Here is a 26619-nt window from a genome sequence, read left to right on the forward strand (position 1 = left end):
GTGGCAGCTTTGCCTAAGAGAGGACTACACAATGAGACCCATATAGAATATTATCTTCTCTGTGTATTTTATTTATTCTATTAAGACTATGAGAGTTCTTTCTTTTTAGCCATTTGAAATATGCACAATCACTGCAAAGACTAATCATTATATAAACATTACACAATCTGCCTACTGGTGATTGGCATCTGGGATAAATGCAGGATTGTGACAAGACATTAGTTTATTCCCTCCATGGCATATCTGAAAGGTGAATATGTGATTCAGTAGATGTCCCCAGACTTCCTGTCAAAACCTATCAGAATGTTTACATAAAAAGTACTGATGCCTGATATCAATCATGAATGCTTTAGCAAGCTAATGAAGTTCTTTCTTGCCTTACATCCAAATGAAAACCCAAAATCTAGCAGATAACACACTAAGTATGTCCATGCCATAACTGCACTGGAATAAAACAGTAAATCCAGAAGCAAAAATAAAACCCAAACAACAACATCCAAATCCTCACCCATTTTTTCAACCTGAACAAAACTATCTTTTGTAAGGTACTAAAATGTTTGGATAGTAGAGCTGGGAAAAATACTTTTGGAAAATAATGTATTCACTCTAAAATACAGCATTGGTCAACCAGAAACCATGAATGAATTTATGTGGAGTTCACCTAATACTTTTGGCCAGACTGAAAAGTTTTGGAAATGTCAAAATGGAACATTTTGTTTTGATCCAACTTGAAAATTTTCCTTTCAATTTTGGGCATTTTGATGAAAAAGCAAAGTAAGGTGATAATCACAAAATGGCCTGGGGACAGGGAAGAGAAGAAGGAAGCCTCCCTTATAACCTTTATCCTGGCGGTTAGGGAACACAGGACACTGGGATATTCTAATATGGGTTGTTCTCAATCTTTCCTGTTGAAGCTGTCACATTTTGCCAACTCTGTCTGCATATCTATTCAAAGGACACCGTCATAGAACCTAACCATGTCAGCCACACCATGAGGGGCTGGTTCACCTGCACATCTACCAATGTTATATATGCCATCATGTGCCAGCAATGCCCCTCTGCCATGTACATTGGCCAAACCGGACAGTCTCTACACAAAAGAATAAATGGACACAAATCTGATATCAGGAATTATAATATTCAAAAACCAGTAGGAGAACACTTCAATCTCCCTGGACACTCAATAACAGATTTAAAAGTGGCAATTCTTCAACAAAAAACTTCAAAAATAGACTCCAAAGAGAAACTGCCGAATTGGAATTAATTTGCAGACTGGACACCATCAAACTAGGCCTGAATAAAGACTGGGAGTGGATGGGTCATTACAAAAACTAATTTCCCCATACTAATTTCCCCCTACTGTTACTCACACCTTCTTGTCAACTGTTTGAAATGGGCCACCCCTATTACCACTACAAAAGTGATTTTTCCTCCCTTGGTATTCTACTGTTGAATTGTCTCGTTATCCCTGATTGTAGTGTATCAGTCTCAAATCTCTAACGTTTACTGCAGAAATGGGGAGTCAGGCTGGTAACCTGCCATACAGAACATGCACCCATTGGGATGGGGATGGAAGGGCTTCAGGCTGGGACTTTAAGTAGAGGGCTGCATGACTTCCCAATGGACACAACTCAAGGGAAGGTAGGCTTTGTAACAAAGGGGACAGAAATTGGAAAGGAATAGTACCACTTCTTAAGGAACATAAGAACAGCCATACTGGGTCAGATCAATGGTCCATCTAACCCAGTATCCCGGCTATGACAGTGGCCAGTGCAAGACGGTCCAGAGGGAATGTACATAAGAGGGCAATTTTGAGTAATCCATCCCCTGTCATCCAGTACCAACTTGTGGCAGTTGGATGGTAGGGACAACTGGAGCATGGGGATGTGGGACCTATCCTCCAAGAACTTATCTAATTCTTTCTTTTAACCTAGTTATACTTTTGGCCTTCACAACATACCATGGCAACAAGTTAAACAGGTTGACCATGTGTTACGTGAAGAAGTACTGCCTTTTGTTTGTTTTAAATTTGCTGCCTATTAATTTAATACATTATACAGAGGCAGAAGACAAATGATGTAACTTCTTATACAACGGACTAAAAACAACTAGCAAATGCACTATAGAGTAACCAGAGAGATTCCATATACTAAAAATCTTTGCTCCAACAGAAGTCAAAAGAGATTAGTCTTTATTATCAAAATATCTTTAAAATGAAATGCAAAAATTCACACAGAACAGACTCTTGCAAGTAATTCCCTATTTCATGCACTCTTATTTCTTTCTGGTGCATTTGAAACCTTGCTGCAAACAAAGAGTGAAAGCAAAACTTACAAAATTTTCCCATTTTTTCCAGACAAATTTTGTGGCTCCAATCTGATTAACACCTCGATAACACTGCTGGTAGGGTGCACACTCATTGGAGTAAATGCGTAACAGTCCATTATCAAGACTAGTACAAAGGATCTTGAGTTTATACAACAATAGGGTTGTTGGACATGCTAAAACTGCCGCATAGATGAGAAAGCTGTTCTACTTCCACATACAATAGTGCTATAGCCCATAATTACCATCCCTGCAATCACTTCTACAAAATTATCTCCCAAAGTGATTTAACTGCTTTGAGAGCATTTATGAACATCGCCAAGAAATCCTGAAAACTGTTGGAAGAGAACTAGAATAATCACATAGCACAAGCACATTTGTCCATGGTTCACTTCTAAATAAGCCATTGCTTGACTTCTAATTGACCTGGAAGTTTAAGAGCCACAGGAAGTAGTTATATAACTAAGACTAACCGAGCCAAACACCAACCAGACAAAACCCAGAATGCTGAATGGAGAAATTTCATCCCAGAACAATCCAATGTATAAATGGATTAATTATACATTGTGATTATGCAGACCACTATGCTCTTCCTTGCACTGAATGTCAGCAAAAAGTTATATCAAAATCAGAGTTTATAGAACAAAATAAGATCAAAAAGCTAGACTATAGGATTGTATCAAAGTTCTGAATATTTTTTATTCCACAAACAACAGACTGGATTTCTACATAGAATGCCTCCGCAGACATGCACGGGCTGAAATTGTAGAAAAGCAGCATCACTTGCCCCATAACCTCAGCCGTGCAGAACACAATGCCATCCACCGCTTCAGAAACAACTCTGACATCATAATCAAAAAGGCTGACAAAGGAGGTGCTGTCGTCATCATGAATAGGTCGGAATATGAACAAGAGGCTGCTAGGCAGCTCTCCAACACCACTTTCTACAAGCCATTACCCTCTGATCCCACTGAGGGTTACCAAAAGAAACTACACTATTTGCTCAAGAAACTCCCTGAAAAAGGACAAGAACAAATCCGCACAGACACACCCCTGGAACCCCGACCTGGGGTATTCTATCATGCTACCCAAGATCCATAAACCTGGAAATCCTGGACGCCCCATCGTCTCAGGCATTGGCACCCTGACAGCAGGATTGTCTGGCTATGTAGACTCCATCCTCAGGTCCTACACTACCAGCACTCCCAGTTATCTTTGAGACACCACTGACTTCCTGAGGAAACTACACTCCATCAGTGATCTTCCTGAAAACACCATCCTAGCCACTATGGATGTGGAAGCCCTCTGCACCAATATTCCACACAAAGATGGACTACAAGCCATCAGGAACAGTATCCCCGATAATGTCACGGCTAACCTGGTGGCTGAACTTTGTGACTTTGTCCTCACCCATAACTATTTCACATTTGGGGACAATGTATACCTTCAAATCAGCGGCACTGCTATGGGTACCCGCATGGACCCACAGTATGCCAACATTTTTATGGCTGACTTAGAACAACGCTTCCTCAGCTCTCGTCCCCTAATGCCCCTACTCTACTTGCGCTATATTGATGACATCTTCATCATCTGGACCCATGGAAAAGAAGCCCTTGAGGAATTCCACCATGATTTCAACAATTTCAATCCCACCATCAACCTCAGCCTGGAGCAGTCCACACAAGAGCTCCACTTCCTGGACACTACAGTGCTAATAAGCGATGGTCACATAAACACCACCCTATACCGGAAACCTACTGACCGCTATTCCTACCTACATGCCTCCATCTTTCACCCAGATCACACCACACAATCCATTGTCTACAGCCAAGCTCTACGATACAACCGCATTTGCTCCAACCCCTCAGACAGAGACAAACACCTACAAGATCTCTATCAGGCATTCTTACAACTACGATACCCACCTGCTGAAGTGAAGAAACAGATTGACAGAGCCAGAAGAGTACCCAGAAGTCACCTACTACAGGACAGGCCCAACAAAGAAAATAACAGAACTCCACTAGCCATCACCTTCAGCCCCCAACTAAAGCCTCTCCAAAGCATCATCAAGGATCTACAACCTATCCTGAAAGACGACCCATCACTCTCACAGATCTTGGGAGACAGGCCAGTCCTTGCTTACAGACAGCCCCCCAACCTGAAGCAAATGCTCACCAGCAACCACACACCACACAACAAAACCACTAACCCAGGAACCTTTCCTTGCAACAAAGCCCGTTGCCAACTGTGTCCACATATCTATTCAGGGGACACCATCATAGGGCCTAATCACATCAGCCAAACTATCAGAGGCTCGTTCACCTGCACATCTACCAATGTGATAATGCCATCATGTGCCAGCAATGCCCCTCTGCCATGTACATTGGTCAAACTGGCCAGTCTCTGTGTAAAAGAATGAACACAAATCAGATGTCAAGAATTTTAACATGCAAATACCAGTCGGAGAACACGTCAATCTCTCTGGTCACTCGATTACAGACCTAAAAGTTGCAATTCTTCAACAAAAACACTTCAAAAACAGACTCCAATGAGAGGCTGCTGAATTGGAATTAATTTGCAAATTGGATACAATTAACTTAGGCTTGAATAGAGACTGGGAGTGGATGGGTCATTACACAAAGTAAAACTATTTCCCCATGTTTATTTCCCCCCACCACCCCCCACTGTTCCTCAGACGTTCTTGTCAACTGCTGGAAATGGCCCACCTTGATTATCACTACAAAAGGTTTATTTTATTTTCTCCCCCCCACTCTCCTGCTGGTAATAGCTCATCTTAAGTGATCACTCTCCTTACAGTGTGTATAATAACACCCATTGTTTCATGTTCTCTGTGTATATAAATCTCCCCACTGTATTTTCCGCTGAATGCATCCGATGAAGTGAGCTGTAGCTCACGAAAGCTTATGCTCAAATAAATTGGTTAGTCTCTGAGGTGCCACAAGTACTCCTTTTCTTTTTGCGAATACAGACTAACACGGCTGCTACTCTGAAACAAAATATAATGTTATCTGATTAGTTAGTCATCAATTTTCTTAATATCTCATTTTGAAAGAATTCATTTTTCCTTTAGAAAATTCTCTAGTTATCCTTCTATTTGTACTGTATTGTGTATCCTTCTCTCAGGACAGATGGGCTGGATGGACCTGCCCCCTGCATCTAGGATCATAGATTCTAAGGCCAAAAGGGACCATTGTGATCATCAGTGTGACCTCTTGTATAGCACAGGCCATGGAGCTTCCCCAAAATAATTCCTAGAGCAGATCTTTTAGAAAAGCATCCAATCTTGATTTTAAAATGGTCGGTGATGAAGAATCCACTGTGACCCTTGGTAAATTGTTCCAATGGTTAATTCATCATCATCATCATCATCATGTCCCTCTTATGCCTCTGGCGCTTAGGGTAGTGACGAAGCTCCTCCACTGCTGTCTGTTTCTGGCAAGTCTTTCAATGGTTCCCCAGCTGTGCCCCAGGCTTTTCAGCTCGGCTTCCACAGCTCTTTGCCATGTTGTTTTCGGGCAGCCTCGTTTTCACTTGCCTTCAGGTGTCCATCTTATTGCTACTCTGGTGATGGAATCAGTTTCCATCCAAAGCACATGACCGATCAATCTCCAACGCTTCCTGGCAATGATGGTGCTCAGATCCTCTTGGCTGCACTGTGTCAATAGATATTGGTTTGAGATTGTTCTTGGCCAAAAAATATGGAGGATTTTTCTGAAGCAGGTTGTATGGAATGAAGACAGTTTGGACATGTTATACTTTCTTATGGGTAATTACCCTCAGTCAAAAATGTACATCTTATTTACAAGCTGAATTTGTCTAGCTTCAACTTCCACTTGCTGGATCATGTCATACCTTTCTCTGCCAGATGGACTTCTTCAGTTATAAAATTTGTTTTCCCTGGCTAGGTACTTATAGACTGCAGACAACTGACTGGGAGTCAGGGAGGGAAATGAGTGGGGAGGGACTGAGATTGGCCCAGCAGCTGGGGGAGGAGGAGAAACAGACCAGCTGAACAAGGAGACTGGGAGTAGAAACCATTGTAGGGAGAAGGGAAACAGATGTTTCAAAAAGTCAGGGTGCAAGGGAAGAACTGGGACTGACTGGACAGCGAGACAAGCAGCCAAACATATAACAGATGTTAGTTTCATTGCCTAAAGCACTACTGGATGTTGACCAGACACTATGGTGATGAGCATGGTATAAAACCACATAGGGAATAAAATAAACTGTGGAGGTGGAAGGAATAAGGGTGGCGTAGACAAACTGGACAAGATGCACGGGGAAGGGAAAGGGGAGACAATGGTGGGTGGGAGAAGGGGAGAGAAAAAGAAAAACATTAGATTGGAGGACTAGGACTAGCTGAGCAAGGAGACTGGCGACAAGGAGCCTGTGATGGTGGAAGAGATTGGGGCTCATGGCTTGTCTACCGGTTAAGTTGATGTAACCTATGTCACTCAGGAGTTGAAAAACCACCCCCCTAGTGGAGTAGTGTCATAAATCCGTGTTTATACCGTGCTATGTTGGTGGGAATCACTCTCTGCCGATATAGCTTCTGCCTTTCGTTGAGGTGGAGTAATTACGTCGATGGGAGAGTACTCTCCCGCAAACGTAGCACGTCTTCACCGACGCTCTGCATTGGTGCTAATGTAGCACAGTAGTGAAGACAATCCCTTAGACATGAAGCTCAGAGGGGGAGACTAGGACTGGCTGGGCAAGGAGACCGGAAGAGCCTGAAGAGTGCAGACTGGAATGGTGATAACAGTAACTCCCTTCCTTTGAACCATAATTTTCAATTCATGTGCACTGTGAGGAATGATCCCAATTTTTAAATTTTACATGCATTTATCAACCCAGAAACTAAATAGCCTGACTTCTAAATCAGTGGGAGTTCTAATATTTCATAGTCAAATTTTCATAAGAAAGTCACAAAATAAATTGTATGACTTTTCAGTTATGAAAGGAGTTATTTTAAATAGAAAAAATATAAAACCAGGTGAGTCATAGTTGTTACTAAAGTGTTTTCTGTTTTATTTTAATATATGAATTTTGCTTTTAATTACATCTCTTCCATTACAGATTGCTAAACCTCTTTACTTACAGTCACACTACTCTACATTCACTGATGATATAGTCCTTTTGATACCTCTGGAATCTACTGAAGCTTTGTTGGTTTATTTATTGCCACAGGACATCCTAGTTAAGATGAAGAGTCAGTTTAAAATGCATGCCTACCCAATAGTGATTAAGAATTAATTAGCATTACTTAATGTTTGTACAGAGCTTTGCATTGCAAAGCAGTATATGAGCTCTATGTAGCATTTTGTTCTCTACCTATTCAACTAGCCTGGGGGAAACTGAATTTTATTTTAAAATCATTTCAACTGTCACTTATTTTAGTTGTTGCAGAGACCCTGCTTATTCCATACATATTTGGGGGAAAAGTTACTCAGATTTGTTTTTCCCTTCAGTATTCCACTGTCTTGAAGCATGGGGAATAATGAGCGCTTCAGCAAGGCACAATGTCCTTGATGATATTTATTTTCAATCTATGATTTCTTCTTTAAGGCACTTCCAGGCTGATCTAACATAAATTGTCAGTGGGCTCACAACTCCAGTATGCATCTCTCAGCTGGAAAAGGGTTGGTGTGACTTGAGGCTACACAGCAAACTGGGGTTTTCCTACAATCAGACTGCTCTGAATTCCATACAATAGCAGAATATTGTGGATGCAAGACTTTGTTCGGATTTAGCAGGTGCAATATCTCAGAAGTATACAGTGGGAATATCTCCCCTAATTTTAAGATTAAGGTCCTTGGGGCCTGAATATTTATAATGTAAGGCTTTCCAAATGAGGGTGTTGCATCAATATGTGCCTTTTTTTTGCCTGTATAACCATGTAAACATATTAGTACTACCCTTGCTCCTTCTCCTTAGGCTCGTGCTGTTCATTACAGTCCCTTGTTGCTCCATTTTGCTTCAGAGAAGGTTTTTCGCATGAGTGGGTGGGTGAGATTCTGTGGCCTGCATTGTGCAGGAGGTCGGACTAGATGATCATAATGGTCACTTCTGACCTTAGTATCTATGAATCTATGAAGCTTCACTGAGCTCTACACAGGTAGATCAGCACAAAACCCACATGGTCCACCAGCCTGAAGCTCAGTAACTAAGTTCTTCAGGTCAGGAACAGTGTTTCATATGTCTGTGCAGAGCTTAGTGCAGTGAAGCTCCATTCCTCAATAGGTCCTTTGCAGACTACTTCAATACCAAATAATAATGGAATTTTCCTGGCTGTTTTTAATAAGTGTGCAACTATTTGCTAGAAAGCAGTAAAGTGCTCTATCCTGAAAAATGTGTTCAACCAGTGAGGCTAGAGCTATTGCCTCATTTCATATGCATATTCACAATAGCCAATACAGCAAGGCAGAACTCCTTCAGAGCTCTGCCTCTTTCCAACACATATCTTTGTCATCAGCATTGCCACAAGTCACATTCCATGTCATTAATGGAAATGACATTTACTTTTTTAAAATAAATGTATGTATCTTTACAGTAGAACATCCAGATCCATTTATAAAAAGGAAATTTGCATTCAACTTGTATATGTGTGCATTAACAGTTCACATAGAAAGTTGGCAGATCACTAGTTATAACAAGCGTGTATGCACAAAATGCATTTTAAAACCATTGTAATTTGGCTACATGAAAACTGATGTTACCTGAACCCTGAAAGGCACATTTCTGACCTACATGCTATGTCCTTGACAAACTTTGTTTCTCTCTTGTCCCATTCACACAACTGAACTATTCAAAATAATGTCACACAAAAATGTGTGTCAAAAAAATGTCACACACAAGTACTCCTTTTCTTTTTGCGAATACAAACTAACACGCTGTTACTCTGAAACCACACAAAAAAGTGTAATTACACAACCGTGTTTTCCTCCCCAAAATGAAAAAGAAATCACTTTACAGCTGAGAAGAAATATGTCAGTTTTCAGGGTGAGAGGCAGAAGATTGATAGAGTTCTAAGTATCTGAAAAGAATCCTCAAGAATGAAAACTTGCTCAACATTAACTACATGCTCCACCTATAAATATTTATCAATATATAAAATCAAAACCCAATATAATATAAAGAGAATTATTTAACAATCTACTTCACCAGCAAGATTTATATTTTGGTTGAATGTTTTATTCTCCACTATCCACTTTGAAGTGTCATAGTACAGAAATTCTTTCTGATCTTTGAGAGTTCAGACAAAGTATTTCCTACTCTTAAGTGACTTTGCCCAGCACCGGTACTTGCTCTTCACATCATCAACCCAAAGTATGGGTTAAGAGCGACAAAGAAAAGTGTTTGCCTGCAAGTAAAGTTGCCTATAGCCGTAACCACTGATAAGCTGCTAGAATTAGCCCTCATAGAAGTTTCAATCACAGACTTATGATCTGAAAATATAATCATGAAAAGTAAAAGTAAAATTATTTCTAACAGTTAAAACTATTATTGTTTTGACAAACTAGAAGGAAACTTCTCTTAATGTACTAGGTTGAAAAAACACGAGTTAAAGTCTATTTTCACTTTTCAGCCAGGTTCACTTTAAATTCAGTTGACTAAATATAATGAACATGGATCTTTCTTTCAGCAGAAGAGATTTTATTTGAGAGATTTGGGAAAACATTTTTAGTCAGATGTTAATGTTCCTTAAGAAAGATAGGTTTAAGTTTTTAAGAGAAGAAATGTTAATTTGCTTTAATCCATATAGTATATAGACTGTCAGTTATGAACAATTCAAACAGACAGGCAGGGATTTATGCTGAAACCCACTATTAACTAAAACATCCAGTTAGACAATATATTTTATCCTTGGCTACAAAGTTATCAGGTATATGTCACCTCTATATCATAAATATAAGTATTAATTAATGTTGTAACATAGAGTCTACAGGCCTCAGCTTTGTAAGATATTTAGCTTAGCCAAACGAGACTCCAGGCCTAAGGAAAGATTTGACAAAAGCAACTACCCAATAAGTGACCCTAGAATGATTGTAAGCTGTCACAAGAGAGCAATGATCTTATATCACAAGGTGTCATGAGACAGAATGCTGCATTAAGTGTTTTATACTGCTGGTATTTAGGAGCTATGTTCTGTAATGTACCAGTTAAAGCCAGTTAGAGTATTTGGGGGATTTTTGCAGACATAGGGTATTATAATATGCTAACCATGTCTTTATGGTGGTTGAATAAAGTAAGTGTTAATAAATGTAAGGGGAACTAACAAGTTAGCCTATAAAAAGTGGGGCACCCTAAATTTAGTTGAGTGTGGAAGTGTAGATAAGGAAAAGGGGGTTGAAACCTTCATAAAGATGTATGGACCCCAGTGGGCATCAGTGTACCATTATAAAAGCTGTATCTCATCCTGTGTGCTTTGGAACACCCCAGGTGACACCCACTGGTCACAATTAGGACCATGAAGATGACGAGGAGGATGACTGACACTCTGGGGTTCCCCCCATTTTCACAGAATCATAGACTCACAGGACTGGAAGGGACCTTGAGAGTTCATCTAGTCCAATCCCCTGCACTAAGTATTTTCTAGTATTGTCTAGCCTGCTCTTAAAAACCTCCAATGATGGAGATTTCACAACCTCCCTGTGAAATTTATTCCAGTGCTTAACCACCCTGACAGTTAGGAAGTTTTGCCTAATGTCCAACCTAAACCGCCCTTGCCACAATTTAAGCCCATGCTTCTTGTCCTATCCTTAGAGGTTCAGGAGAATAATTTTTCTCCCTCCTCCTTGTAACAACCTTTTATGTACTGTGACAAAGCTCCTCCTCTGTCTTGGTGGGTCCTGCACTTATTGGCGGATTTGCTTGCCTCAGAGATTCACGGCAGCCCTCAGTTTGGCCACTTTTGCTAGTGGCTCAAACGTGCCATTCACTCAGCTAACCTCATCACTGGTCAGCATGGGGAAAAGGAAGGAGAACAATCCCCACAGTCTCCGCTGGTCCACCCAGTGGGTCGGGGAACAGACCAGGGACCTTCCCCTCTGGTGGGACCCACAGTCCAGGTCAACTCCTCCTGTATCCAATAAGGAGTTGGGGGGATCCCGGGCCCACCCTCTACTCCAGGTTCCAGTCCAGGGTCCTGTGGATCACAGCTGTCTACAGTATTTCGTGTAACACCTGTGTGACAGCTACAACTCCCTGGGTTACTTCCCCATGGCCTCCTCTCAACACCTTCTGTATCCTCACCACAGGACCTTCCTTCTGATGCCAGATAGCGTTTGTACTCCTCAGTCCTCCAGCAGCATGCCCTCCCACTCTCAGCTCCTTGCACGCCCCTCACTGACTAAAGTGAGGTCCTTTTTAAACCAGGTGCCCTGATTAGCCAGCCTTAATTGATTCTAGCAGCTTCTTGATTGGCTCCAGGTATCCTAATTAGCCTGTCTGCCTTAATTGGTTCCAGCAAGTTCCTGATTGTTCTGGAACTGCCCGTTACCTTACCCGGGGAAAAGGGATCTGCTTAACCTTAATATATCTGCCTTCTATCACTCTCCTGTAGCCCTCTGACCCGACCCTGTCACAGTACTTGAAAACTGTTACCATGTTCCCTCTCAGTCTTCTCTTCTCCATAGTAAACAAGCCCATTTTTTTCAATCTTCCCTCATAGGTCATGTTTTCTCGACCTTTTAATAATGTTTGTTGCTCTTCTCTGGACTTTCTCCTATATGTCCACATCTTTCCTGAAATATGGTGCCCAGAACTGGACACAATATTCCAGTTGAGGCCAAATCAGCGCGGAGTACAGCAGAAGAATTACTTCTCATGTCTTGTTTACAACACTCCAGCTAATACATCCCAGAATGATGTTTGCTTCTTTTTATTTTCTTTTTTTTTTTTTGCAACAGTATAAACTGCTGTCTCATATTTAGATTGTGATCCGCTATGACGCCCAGATCCCTTTCTGCAGTACTCCTTCCTAGGCAGGCATTTCCCATTGTGTATATATGGAACTGATTGTTCCTTCCTAAGTGGAGTACTTTGCATTTGTCCTTATTGAATTTCATCCTGTTTACTTCAGACCATTTCTCCAGTTTGTCCAGATCATTTTAAATTTTAATCCTGTCCTCCAAAGCACTTGCAACTCCTCCCCACTAGGTATCATCCGCAAACTTTATAAGTGAATAAGTGCCATTATCTACACCGTTGATGAAGATATTGAACAGAACAGTACCCAGAACTGATCCCTGCAGGGCCCCCCTTGATATGCCCTTCCAGCTTGACTGTGAACCACTGATAACTACTCTCTGGGAATGGTTTTCCAATCAGCTATGTACCCATCTTATAGTAGCTCCATTTAAGTTGTATTTCCCTAGTTTGTTTATGAAAAGGTCATGCGAGACAGTATCAAAAGTCTTACTAAAGTCAAGATATACCACACCTACCACTTCCCCCCTATCCACAAGGCTTGTTACCCTGTCAAAGAAAGCTATTAGGTCGGTTTGACATGATTTGTTCTTGACAAATCCATGCTCACTGTTACTCATCACTTTATTATCTTCTAGGTGTTTGGAAATTGATTGCTTAATTATTGTTCCATTATCTTCCCAGGTACTGAAAATTTGTATCTGTTCTGTTTATTTCTTCTCCTTGGTGCAGGATTTTATGTTTATTACTGCAAAATCTCCTCATATTGCCCACAGCTCTGACTACTCTAACTTTCTTTAGGTCACTTGTCTACGGTCCCAATACACAAAAGTATTTAGGCTCCTGATTTCCATTGAAATCAGCCAGTCATACAAGCATAGAGAGGCTCTTTCGTGGATTTTAATTGGTTTGGGAGGAGGGAGAGTGTCATCAAAAAGCCTCTGAAATCCAGAGATAGTGTCAGTACTCAAAGATTGACAAACTCTTTAGTATGGTGATAGAAGCAAATTTGCAAGTCATCAGTATATTATGTACATGATTTGAGATTCAGGCCCCAGTCCTGCAAACACAGGCATGCTTAACTCTTGTGGGACTATTCACATGCTTTAAATTAAGCATATGAATACATTTTGGCAGGATTGGAGCCTAAAGTTGTACTAAAAAAAGACAAAACACTCAAAAGGCAACAAGCCACATTTTTATTTAAATTGGTTTGTCTTCAGTAAGGTTGTACATGTGTAATTGAAAGCAGAAATTGGTCCATGGTATTTAGTATCATGTTGTTAAAGGATATTTGCAATGCTTGCTTTTCATTTTTCCTCTTTTGATAGATAAAGGGAGAAAATTGCAAAAAACAGATTAATTCCAAACACTATCAAACTTAACTTTATAATTGTTGTGACGTTATCGATAAACTATAACCATGTAGATCATTGTTGCTACCACTGTTATATAATTGCAACAAATCTTGTACAAAGGTCAAGGAAGGTGTCTATGGAAAGGTTATGCTTTGCTGAATATAATTATGCGATTTGTATACACGTATCATTTTTGTATTTGAAGTTATGAGTATTGGCTCGATACCTGTATTTCTAAATGTTTGCTCCTGGGGTAATGCCCACAAGGTAATTAGCCAGAACCTCTTGGAGGAACTATTCAAATTGAGCGGCCCATCAAAAGAACATTTAACTCACAATGGAAGGCGCCCTCCTACCCTGAATGGACTTTCCTGTGAACACGCTATTTGAAGTATAGGTAATGGTTTCTACTATGACTAAGCAGCATCAGGCATGGACACATGACTTGCCCTTGCGACTCCAAACACCATCTTGTTGCTGTAGTTTTCCACAGTGAGAACAATGGGTTTCCCTCCACATGGGAGAAGCTATAAAAGGCACCGGAAACATCTCCATTTTGCCTCTTTCCTGCTCAAACTCTGGACAATGGATTTATACTAAAGGGCGCATTCTAGCCAAGGAATCGAGGACCTTCCAATGATTTGGAAGCAACCAGAGACTTAACTTAAGCCAGCAGTTTATTCCATCACTGCTACAAGCCTGATCCAAGAACTTTTCAATTATTATATGTATTTGACTCCTATAACCAATTTTAACTCTCACTCTTCTTTCTTTCTTTCTTTCTTTCTTTCTTTCTATAAATAAACCTTTAGATGTGAGATACTAAAGAATTGGCAACAGCGTGATTTTTGGGTAAGATCTAAATTGGAAATTGACTTAGGTGTGTTGCTGATCCTTTGGGATCAGAAGAACCCTTTATTTGATTAAATTGGTTTTAAAGAACCACTCATCTCTAAGTCTAGTGTTTTTGTTGGTGATATAAGAACTGGAATGCTTAAGAAAACTGCTGTCTGACTTCACCAGTGTGGTGAAACAGAAGTTTACTTTTGTTGCTGGTTTGGTGTATCTCATGGGAGAATAACCTCCAGTTTTGGGGCCCTATTTCTCAGCAGTTTGTCCTGAATTTGGTATTCTCAGTTGTGACCCATGGAGGCCCGGTGACTATTGTTTATAATTAAACTCTTTTACTGCTTTGACCATTTCTAGTCTCATATTCGAAAGAATCTGTCTTATTTCAGCATTTACCTATTCAAGACAAAACAAGCTACATGGCATAACAAGTACCTATTTTAATATATTTATTTGTGATTTTTTTTTAATATTTGGAAAATATGTTGATATGACACAGCAATGTGTTGAAATCTTTTAGGATATCAATCAACAATTTACTGAAAAACATACTTCATTGGATAAGATTTCTATATAACGTAGAGTGGAAGGGCCAATAAGGGCCAAATTCTGCTTTCAGTTACACAATTACAACCTCCACTGAGGGAATTTCACCAGTGTAACTGAGACCAGAATTTGGCCTTAAGTTATTTTATTCTGCAGACTGATGGAAAGTATTTCTGTGGAAATGAAATAAATGTTTTCCCAAAACAGGTCTATTCTGGCTTTGTCCTAAGTTGCACCATGAACAAAAGCAGAAATATTAGGAGTCTAGGGGGGGAAAGGGTCCATTTCAAAATATCATGCAACTTGCTTGAATTTCTGGATCCTGACTACCAACATACAATTTTTTTGAAAGCTAAATGACAGTGTCCTTGAAGTATCACTGACGTTGACTCCAGCTGATACAGTTTTTGGTTATTAACATACCTTGCTATACGTCTAGAATGAGCCCACCAATAATTAGAACTGAATACTCTAATTTTTAAAATTAAATCAAGCCTCTGGGAAAGAACCAAGGAAATAGATGGCTAAAGGCCTTTCAAGCAATTAACAAGCACTGTACTGTAAGGTTAAAAACTAAATGGTGCAAACTAGGTTAAGAGTTTCTTCTCTTAAAAATGTCATGTTGATAGAAAGGTAGGGCTCTTACACTTACGGGTGAAAGCACAAGGAGACAGGACATTGCTTGAGAAATTCATACTTCAGAAAACTAAGTGAATTTTCACTATTGTTTGTACATTTATATTTTTCTCATAAAAATAATGCTTTGGATTTATATCATGCCTTCCATCTAAGACTCTGAAAATAACTTTACAAACATTAATTAAGCCTCACAATATTCAATATTCCTCTTAGGTAAGTAGGTATTATTTCTGAGCGTCTTGAGACACCTAGCTGTCTCACACTGGACACTCAAAACAGAGACATTCAAAATTTAGAGGTCATTTTAGTTTGCCAAAGTAAGTTATGGGTGAAGCTGGGAATAAACCCAACAACTTTGGTTCTCAGTTCTGCAGTCTAATCACTATGTCATGCATTCACCAACCAATACACTAGCTTCAAATTCCTCCAACTGGGTCACTCCAGAAATACCTTTATAAAATGACAAACAAGGATAGAGCTCTACTGAAGTGGATGCCAATGCTGCCTAGTATAATTGGCCAACAAAAAGGTTGCAAAATACAGTGATTGGCGGCTCATCAGAACAATGTAACCTGTATCTTCTGGTCCAACTCCAAATATCATGCTGATCTCACAACATATAAGTTTCAAAAGAAAATAAAATCAAGAACTTTATATCATTGTAGTCCAAACAAATCAGCAAATAGTACAGGAAGCAAAGGTGAAAAATTACCATGAAACAATTAATCATCATTCATAACATTGTAAAGACTCAAAAATGCCCAAGAAGCACCATGTTCTAGATGCACAAGTGAACACAGTACACATACATATATTTGTTTAGAATGTGCAGAGACTGGCTGAATACTAAAAGATGAACATTTCTTATGAAGAACAAGAACTGATGTGCACTTTCCTTGGGTGCTACAGAATTTATGGGAAAATTCTAAGTTAAACTGAAAGTAGATTGAAAAAATGAGAGTTTGGATTTTTTTTTTTTGCTAAGTGTATTGAGTTCTTTTTCCCGCTGTGACTAGATATATTGCTGCATCTAAATTAACTTTCTTAGAATTTGTTTGTAAATTACAAATACTGACCTGCCTGTAAAAAGAAGAGAGAAAAAATGCTATAGAAAATTGCATATTTTAATTCTGAGCTGCAACGTAATGGATGTATTATTACACGAGAGTACAACACCACTCTAGTGAAATACTGGAAATGCGCTTAGGCTGAGACCATGCACTTTAATTCTACACTATCTTCACCATAAGGCTAACATATCAGTAAAATGAAATGATTTCTTTAAATAAATGAAGGCACAGTCCTTCCCAGAGTATTAGGGTGTACAGAGGATGTGGGCCTGCTGCAGTAACCTTAGAAAGGGAAGCATGCTTTCACTTGCATATCTGATCAGCTCTGCTTGATAATGGTGAGAGGACTGAGGGCAAGAAACCATGTCCCCCATCCACTTGGGATACTATAGATGCACCTAAATGTTAACAAAAGTATTTGTAACTGGTATTTAGATATCTAAAATAAATATTGATGACTAACTTTAGTTAGTCAAGTTGGATAATTGAGCATTAAACAAACAAGTCATATAGTGACTGCCATCAGTGAGACATTATACAAATTAAAATATAGAAATCAGAGATGGAAAACACCTATTGTGTCATCTAGTCCATCCCTCCTCCATGAAGACAAAGTTTTAGACCCTACATTACACTTCCTATTACTTTGTCCAGTCTACTCTGAAATGTCTGAAATGATGGAACATCTGCTACTTCAGCTGGGAAACTATTTCAAAGCTTAGTAGACCTTATTGCCAGGAAGTATTCCCTGATATTGATGAAATGCTTCAGTGAACTGAGTTAAGGCTGCAATTTTGTCATGTCAGCTGTTAGCTAATGTAGTATGCGCTCAGTGAAAAATTCAAAAGTTGTGGGAATATAGTAAGCAAAAGGCCAAAAGTCAATGACATTTTTTATACTCAAACTATCCTATATTTCTCCATTTTCATGCACACAAAAGGAAGAGTTCATGTTCTGTAAAAGTTTTGTTCATAAGAATTGCTGTACTAGTGTTGAGAGGGGGAAATTGAACCTGTGTTGCCCACATCCCCTGTGAGTGCTCTAACTATTGGGCTAAAACATATAATCAAGTGAGTAGCACCACCACCTTCCATGGCCAGATTTAAATGGGATCCAATCCAATAGGCAGCCGATGAGCATGCAGGACCAGGCCCCATACACGATTTAAGTGGCTGAATACTTATCTTCCCTGGGTTTGTGAATTGTTCTAGGACTTAGGAGGGTGATAGGCATCCGAATGCCTAGAGGGAGGCAACAATGCACATGCTCAGAATCAGAAACATAGAGGTACCTAGGACATTTTTACTCTGAAAACTTAGGCATCAAGTAAGTGTGAGTGCCTACAGGGTTTGGCAGGAGTTCTGTGGATCGCAGTGGAGCCCAAACTGGGATTAGGGCACTTTTGTGGATCCGGGTAGATGCAATATAAATAAATACCACCATTGTATAATATTAGTTGCATTTAAGCTTTGAATCTGACACACCCCATTTCCAGTCACTAAACCCTGAAGTTTTCTGCTGAACTTTTAGAACTGTCTTCATTTTTTTTTCTTTTTCAGGTATTATAAAAGGAGGAGGATTTGCACTCCTAACATAGAAGATTTCAGCACAGGGATTCTGACAATTAAAACTGTCAAGAGTTGAATGGCATTTTTGTAAAGCAAAATATCCACCCTTCTAAATCTTAAGGTTTTCTCTTTTATTTCCTAATTCACTTTTGTATGTACTGTATACTGGCTGATATTATAGAATATATGCACAACTGCATAGATTCTATGAAGATGTGAGCTGATCTGTGAGTCTGTCATGTATAAAAGAAAGATTTCATAGGGCTTGACCCTGAGACCCTAACACAAATGAGCAGTCCCAATGAAGCTAATAGGACTACTGATGTGTCTAAGTGTTGCAGGACTGAGTAATTAGGGGGCAAGCACCTGATTGAAAATCAGACATATAAAATATCCCTAATAGAGGAAGTGGATAATGAATAAGTCACACTACTTCAAGGTTAACCATTAAATACATTAATCAGCATGTGATCAAATGAGTAAAACATATACAAAAACAAGTGATTCATTCAGAGTAACTCAAATATCTCTTTATTTGTGATATATTTCATAGCATGCTTGATAGATTAAGGGCCCAATACTGCAACTCTCTTTTACATGGGTAGTCCTTACACATGTGAGCAAGCCCATTGATTTCAATGGATCTGAGCACACTCTACATCCCACAGGAGACACTCAGCATTTTACACCCCGTAACAAAAACAATTGTATGAGTTACAACAGTGTGTTTATCACAGTCAAAAGGAAATCTTATCCAGGGTTACAGATTCAGTAATCACTGCTAGATTGTGAAGAGATAAATGGAGGCATTCTACAGAGTTTCTGACATGTATTTAGTACAGAGCTTACATAATGGTTTGCTAATTAGACATTAAACCCCAGAAGATGGAGTTGTTCTCTTGCAAGAGACTACTGGAAACAAATGGTCCCTTTACAGGGAAACTACGTAATACTTATGGAACTTCTTTCCCCAAAAGCATACACATATGATAGAGAACACAGTCTTCTCTGCAGCACAGACAAGCTAATGCTTCCAGAAAACATGGTGCTAAACACAGCAACAATTTTAGCAACTGAATCGAATTACTGAGTTTTTACAGATCATGCAATGAGCTTTCCACACTACTGTTCATACCATTAAAAAAAAAAAAAAAGGTCAGGGAAGGGAATGAAGGAATTTAAAAGCCATGACATCCACACACCAAATATTGTACAGTAGGTAATCTTACACAAAAGCCCACAGTGTATTTTAAGGGGAATTTTATCAATATTTGATCTAAAGCAAAAAAGAATGTTTCAAGTAAATTTCATGCACTGAAAATTTTCAGCAGCAGGGGAAAACAACACAAACGTACCACAATCCATGTCAGAAATTGCCCACATTTGACATAGTTAACACAATATTCTTATGTTTTTATAATTTACACTTGATGCCCAACTTTCTTTTCTACAGAGACATTTAAAAAGCATCTATGCCTTTTGTATTGGTGATGGAATTAGTTAATAATAATTTTACTATTTTAGGAGCTATATTACTCAGTGTCTTTCCAGTCTGATGCTGTCAAATATTTACTTTTTATAATATTATCTTGATAGTGAAATGCAAATGTGAAGAGGCACTTAAAGTAGGAGAAGAATGAAAGAAAATGATTTTATATACCATATTAAAATGCTAGTATAACAGGCATTCATAGTGCAATTATGGGTCCAAGATACCCTTAGGCCTTGTCTATACACAAGAGTTGTAGAGTTAAAGTGGTGCAACCATCCTAATGGAGATGCAGTTATATTGGTATGAAGGTGTATATATTGGTATATCTATTTCCTGTATAGGAAGAGAAATAAGCTATACCTGTATATGGTCCCTTTTTTACATGTATAACTGCATTCACACTAAGTCAGTTACACCAGTATACCTATTCCAATAAAAATCACACCTCTAACTGAAGCAATCATACGGGTACAAAAACTATGTATCAACCTGGCCTTAAAACCACCACTAGGACTTAAAAAAAGAAGCTGTGGAACTAATCTGTATGAATGATTACATGTAATTTTTGACATAATAAAGTACATTTATCTCCCACCCACCCCATTTATTTATTTATTTATTTATTTTATTTATTTGCAAAATACAACTAGTTCAAGCACATACCAGACCCAGTACTGCCATGGGTGAAGCACTATCTGCTCTCATTGGAAAAAAAATTGAAAAGATTCAGTCCTTATTGTGTGTTAGAATTCCTTCAGTATAAGTGTTATCTACTTCAGTGCTGCTCAACGTGGTGGTCCGCAGACCGCTGCCGGTCCGCAAGCCATCAGCTGCCGGTCTGCGCGCACGTTGGGGGAAAAAAATGCCGGTCCCCCACATCAGATAGCTTGAGAAGTACTGATCTACTTCATCTGAGACTATCAGCATAAAATGTTTCACTTGTAAGGCAGAAATCTATTTCATTCATAAACTAATATCACATAAAATATTATTTTACTGTATATATCATTTAAGAGTCCAATTCTGCAACTACGTACTCCTGAATAACTTTAATCACAGGAGTAGTCCTCTTGATTTTAATGGAAATACTCACATGAGTAAAGTTACTCATGTTCTACATTTGTCCAAAATTCAAGACTGTGCCACCATTACTCACTCTAGTTTGAACTGTGAGCCTGGCTGCCCACCCATGCAGGGAAACAAGGGGGCATAATGAACCTCCTTAATTGCCTGTGCATGATATGCACATCACCAGACCCTGCGTAGGCTGCTACATTCCCTTCCTAGGCAGGAAGGGTGTGGGTGGACAAGTGGGGAATAGGTGGAGCTTGACTCCCCGCTCTCCTCTCCCCATGCACCTGCCAGTGCAGCTGAGCTAGCATGGAAAGGGGGAAAAAAATATTCCAAGAAAAGAGCTAATACAATTTACTTCCCCCAGGGAACAAGGAGAAAGCAGGGATTGAAGTGTGACTCTGAGAGTCACAATTTAGTGACTGCTCTGCTCCTCTCATAGCTGTGCTGACCTTTACTTGGGCTTGAATGCAAGGTTCCAGTACATCCCATTGAGTGATACATCACACTGCAAATAGTCCCTTTGGAACCAAGGATTTAATAAGAATCTCTCTTTCACTTCTTTTGAAAAATGTACTATTTAACCTACTTCTTTCTTTAACAGAACAGTGCAACTATTTGATTTAAACAGGTGTATCCCTTTCTATGACATTCACTCACTATTCTATGTATATGAAGAGATTGATGAATTGCTTACTTACACTATCAACCCTTTTAAGCACATTTATTATTTCAGAAAGTACTACTATAATTGTGATTAATAAATTTTACAAAGGCAGCCAACCAATTCTTACTATGTAGTAAAACAACTAATTCTTCACGAGAATTGATTTTTAATATAAATACAGTTCTCCCTAAATGTTTATTGTTGTACCTTTTGGAAATATATTTTATGTTAATTGTGTATTTTTATGTTTTATAGCCAATCAAAATATGTTGACATTAACATTCTAATTGAATTCTGCATTTACTGTTTTAACTATAAAAAGTCATATTGCACTCTAATTTTATTTTATTTTATTTCTGGAAAAATATGTGTGCAGTTAAAGTCCATAATATACTTAAATAATAAGCAAATTTTGTATAGTATTTGAAAAAATAGAAATAAATAAGTGATTTCTGAGTTCCTTTGAAGCATGAGCTCCAATATATTCCTGGCATAGTACAACAATGTAGCACTACGTGAAACAAAATAAGCTTTTTCTGATTTGGGCAAGGTCATTTTCCCCTACTGTGAGGATACTACGGAACCTTTCTAGCTTTATATTACCTGACAGACCTCATGAATTTGGAAATGCTTTCAAACCAACTATTAATGGATTAAAATGAAACGGTCATCGATTCTTAACATTGCCTGCTTCTTCAGCATCTTTTGTGCCCTTTCTTCGGCATTTAAAGGACTAAGAAAGGCACAATTATATTTTCTGCGGTATACATGGACATTGACATACTTCATATTCCAGGAAACACAAGGGCAGAGATTCCAAGGTTATACTTAGCATTGGCCCGAGATTTTCAGAAACCATATCATTCAGCACCATGGCTAGCTCCCACTTAGGGACCGGGTAGAAATTCTACGTGTTTTCCTTCTCCCTAGTACACAACGTTATAGCTCAAGGTGGGAGCGCTCGCTAGATGACTTTCAAGCTCCAGGTAAATTAAATAGGAACAAACCTCTTTCTGTGCAAAAAAAAAAAAAAAATCATTAAGAAAACCTCCATTCCCCCTCAGTCCACCTAGTTCAAGTCCATGCATTTTAGTCACATGAATATATAACCTTTAAACATTTCTGAAGAGCTCACGCCGTGCGTTCAGCATCAAATTGCAAAGCTGGAACAGCGAGTTCTCGCTCTAAAATAACAGGACAAGGGATGTCTGTCTCAAGCGTTTGCAACCTTCACACAATGAACCGACTGGCAAAAAGTACCCTCCAGCTTGGCTGTTTTCGGACCAACTCTCGTCTTGAGCTTTTCCTCTCTGCCTTGCCTGTTTCCTCCTTCTCCCCGTGAAGCTGCATTACATAGATTTGGGACCGGAAGAGACAACCCCACTCACCCCCAAAGTTTGAATCACAGACTCGTAGCCAAGGTCGCCGGGCGTTTGCTGGAAGCACTCTCCCCCCCCCCCTCCCCGAAACCCCCTCCCGGACTCGGAACCCAGCGCTGGGTTTCAGGTCCTGCCCTTGCACAGCCTGGTGGGGCTTTCGTTGCTGGCCATGGCACTGGGTTCATAAGGCGTCTGAAGAAGACAAGAGATGCCAGCTGCCACGCCAGGCTACCCCGAGGCGTGCGCGTGGTGGGCACGCACCCAGAGCCACACTCCACACACGGGACCACGCCGCCTGCCCGCAGGCAGCTCCTTCCCACCGCCCCCGAACGCCTTTCCGCCCAGAGACAGTCCCCAGCGCACGGCCATGAGACACGCTGCAGCGTGCACACAATGGGGGACTGGCAGCGTGCCCGGGGGCGCAAAGCTACAAACGGCGGCGCTCTGCACGACTGGCTCCACTTTATTTGCCAAAGTTTGTCCAGCGCGCTGCCTGGAGGGGTGGGGGTGCCTTTCTTTTTCAGGGGGGAGCAGCCACGCTGAAGCGGAGGGGCGGGGGTCCCTGCGTGCAGAAGGCACCCGTGAGCCGCCGCCGGCCCTCGCCCCGGGGCAGCTCTCCCCTGGGGTGGGGGGGGGGGAGCGTGGGGGGGGGCACTCACCTGAAGTCGCTGTAGGGGTGTATGATCCAGAACCCCGCAGTTTTAACCCTTTCCTGCTCCTTCTCCACCGCCTTCTGGCTGCCGAACATGCGGAGGGAGAATTTGTTGACCCCGGGCTGCAGCATGGAAGTGAACTGGCGCTGCATGAAGCCGTACTGCCGCCCGGAGCCCTCGGCCTCCTCCAAGCCCACCCCGGGCTCCTCGCCGCCGCCGCTGCCGCCGTCCACTTTGAAGCATACCGAGTTGCCGTGCTCCTTCCCGCCGCCCGGGCTGCCCAGCGCCTTCTCCGCCGGCTTCGCCTGCAAGGCGTTGGCGCTGCCGCTGCCATCGTCCCGGCTGCCGGGCGAGGAGCTCGGCTTGCCCGCCTCCATGCTGCGGGGGGAGCGCTCTCCAGCCTGGCCCGGGCTCCTGCGGCACTGGGAGTCCGGGGCAGCGCAGCCAGCGGGCCGGCCGCCTTCCTCCCTGCAACCGCCGCCGGTGCCCTTCAGCAGCTCAGCCCCTCTGCTGCTCCTGGCATTGCGAGCCCAGCCGGCACTGACACGCCGGGGACAGGGGGAGGGAAGCCGCGGCGCCCGCACCGCTCCCTTCGCCTGCCCTCTGCTGGCGGCAACGCCGCACCGCGCTCTGCCCGGCCGCCCGCTTCCCTGCGCCTGACATTGAGCGCCCCGGAGTCCTTGAGGGGCTCGGGAGCTGGGAAGGGGGAGGAGGGAGCGGAGGGGCGTGTGTGGGAGACAGGGGAGGGCGAGAGAGAGCCTGTGTGTGCGCGCCTCGCTCCGTGTGTCTATCTTTAACTGCACGTGCGTCCCTCTGGAAGCAGGTGTGTGGGATTGCCTGTGTCCACGCGACTGGGAGCCACAGACTCAAAAGCAGGTCGTGTTGTGCCTGGTGTAGGCAGCAGAGCTCTCTGTGTGTGCACCGAAAGCACCGGCGCGTGCCCCTGCGCCTGTGTTGCACATGAGCCTGTTTCTGCGGTCACGGTGTAGGGCCACGGTGTGCCTTTCGTCTGGGGTTGTCACTCTGTGCCTGTGTGTGGGAGAGAGAGAGAGAGACTGCACTTGTGTACATGTGTACGTGCACGCCTGTGCAAACAATTTGGCAAGAGAAAGACTCAGAAAGAGTGGTGATTTTTAATCCTGTGTCTGAAATATGTGGGAGGCCTGGTATTAAAATGATCACATATGATCAAAGACTTTCTTGTTAAAAAAAAAAAAAAAAGAGGGAAAAAACTATGCCAACCCCTGGGGGAAAGGAAAGAGACAGCGGGCAGGGTGTTGCACCCTATAGCAACCTACCACCAGAGCAGAAATGGACATTAATGATAAATGGACACAGAAGATGAAACCCCAGATACAGTGGGAAGCCCTGTCCTGAGCAGATTGTACTTACCTGACAGATCCCTGAGGATTATGTTTCCTGTAAACTTTGACAACACTTGTCAATAAACCATTATTGACCTGGCCTCTGTGTGACTTTATGTGTGTGAGAAATAGCAAGAGATATATTCTAATCTAAATTACAAATTTCATTCCAAAGAAACACCACTCACATTAATGGAGTTACTCTGGTTTTACACCGCTGAAAATGAGATCAGAGTCTGTCCCTGTGTCTTTGCATATCTATGTTCTGCTGTGTGCATGAGATTCTTAGTCATTTTTATTTTTTTCACTCACAAAATAACTCGAACAGCGACACAAAATCACACAAACATGTATCTCTCAGTAGGTGTTTATGTAACTGTCTCTTATTATAACAGTGTGTATGTGTTATTGTATGTTGCGCTGTGACTGACAGTATGTTTTGTGTGAGAGACTATATTCTGTGTGTGTGTGTGTGTGTGCGCGTGTGCGTGCATTTTTATATGTGAGACTAAATGTATATTTATGAGCAAGGCTTTTTCTCTGGATAATATTGAAAATGTGTATTATTGTGTGCCTGCATGATTATGTGTTTCTGTGAATAAATGTGCTATTTTTGTGTGAAATTCTATGTGTCTGTATGACTACACATTTTATTGCATATGTGAAACTGTAGGGATATGCAAATAGGTAAAACCTGTATGTGTGTATGTCTACAGGTGGGTTCTTTGTATGGGTAATAGGGTATGCTAGCTCTTTAAGGGTTGGCAGAGGGCCAGCACATTCCTATTAGTATTTTCTCCCCAGAATAGAAAGAGTCTAGGGCTTGTAGTTCAGAGGAACTCTGGGCACTGTAGGCAGAGCAAGGCCGGCTGGGAGGGGAAAGCAAGAGAGCTAGCGACTTGTAGAGAGCAGGAGGTGTTTGCAGATCTCCCTCCACCAAAAAGCTTTGGAAGAAGCCCAGTGCTGGTAAAATAACTCTGTGTACGCCCTGGGTGAAAGGTGTAAGGTTTAGATGCTGCCTTGAAGAATGAAAATTTTAGACATCTCTTTAAACTAAAAGGGAAGGAGTTTACTCTGGTTTGGTGAGCACAGGACAGAGACTGCCAACCATGGAAGGGCAGCTGAAGCAATGGCCAAGGGTGATATCAGAGAAGTAATTACTAACCTCTGCTACAGAGTGTAAAAGTTGTGTCAATATCTAACATGGATATAACTGTGTATGTGTGACTATATAATGGAAATGTCTGATAGCTTAAAATGGAACATAAGTACTTCTACTTTAAAAAAAAAAAGAGTCCAATCAGTGTAAACATCATATTTGCTTAGTTTTTCAGACCATTTAAATTCTCCATGTAGGGTTGTTTTGTTTATACGTTTTTAATAGAATGCCTCTGAATTCAGCTTCAGGGTGAAAGTTTTCCTCAAGCGTCCTATTCTCTGTTTCTGACCTATATCTTCTCTTAAAGTCTGGTTACTCAAAGCTTGCTAGAGAAGTAAATTAGATTGGTGTGAATCTTGTCCAAGGGGCAGCTGTTAGATTATGAGAGGTTTTTTATGCTGGATTTAAGGGCGCTTTTAGCCAGTCATGTTATGACTGAGGGTTCATGCACTGTGCACACAAACTTGATTGGGGGCAAGGCACACACAGAGTTTATTGATGATCAGGTGTGGGGTGAGATACATCTAAGAC

The 26619-nt window shown here is 41.1% G+C and overlaps 1 protein-coding gene across 3 annotated transcripts in view; it reads right to left on the bottom strand.

The window, feature by feature from the left end:
• The window catches only part of HCN1 (hyperpolarization activated cyclic nucleotide gated potassium channel 1), a 317113-nt gene extending 292825 nt beyond the window's left edge, over positions 1–24288 (bottom strand). Inside the window, exon 1 of one of the 3 annotated variants that reach the window (XM_075128463.1) lies at positions 23572–24272. In XM_075128463.1, the coding sequence (XP_074984564.1) occupies positions 23572–23942 (371 nt within the window). In that variant the 5' untranslated portion in view covers positions 23943–24272. Of the gene's footprint in view, positions 1–23571 lie in introns of all 3 variants that reach the window. The other 2 variants (XM_048849357.2, XM_048849358.2) reach the window with 2 other exon arrangements.
• Positions 24289–26619: the final 2331 nt, after the last annotated feature.

Source organism: Caretta caretta, chromosome 5 (genome assembly GCF_965140235.1).
Source record: "Caretta caretta isolate rCarCar2 chromosome 5, rCarCar1.hap1, whole genome shotgun sequence".
Taxonomy (NCBI): domain Eukaryota; kingdom Metazoa; phylum Chordata; order Testudines; family Cheloniidae; genus Caretta; species Caretta caretta.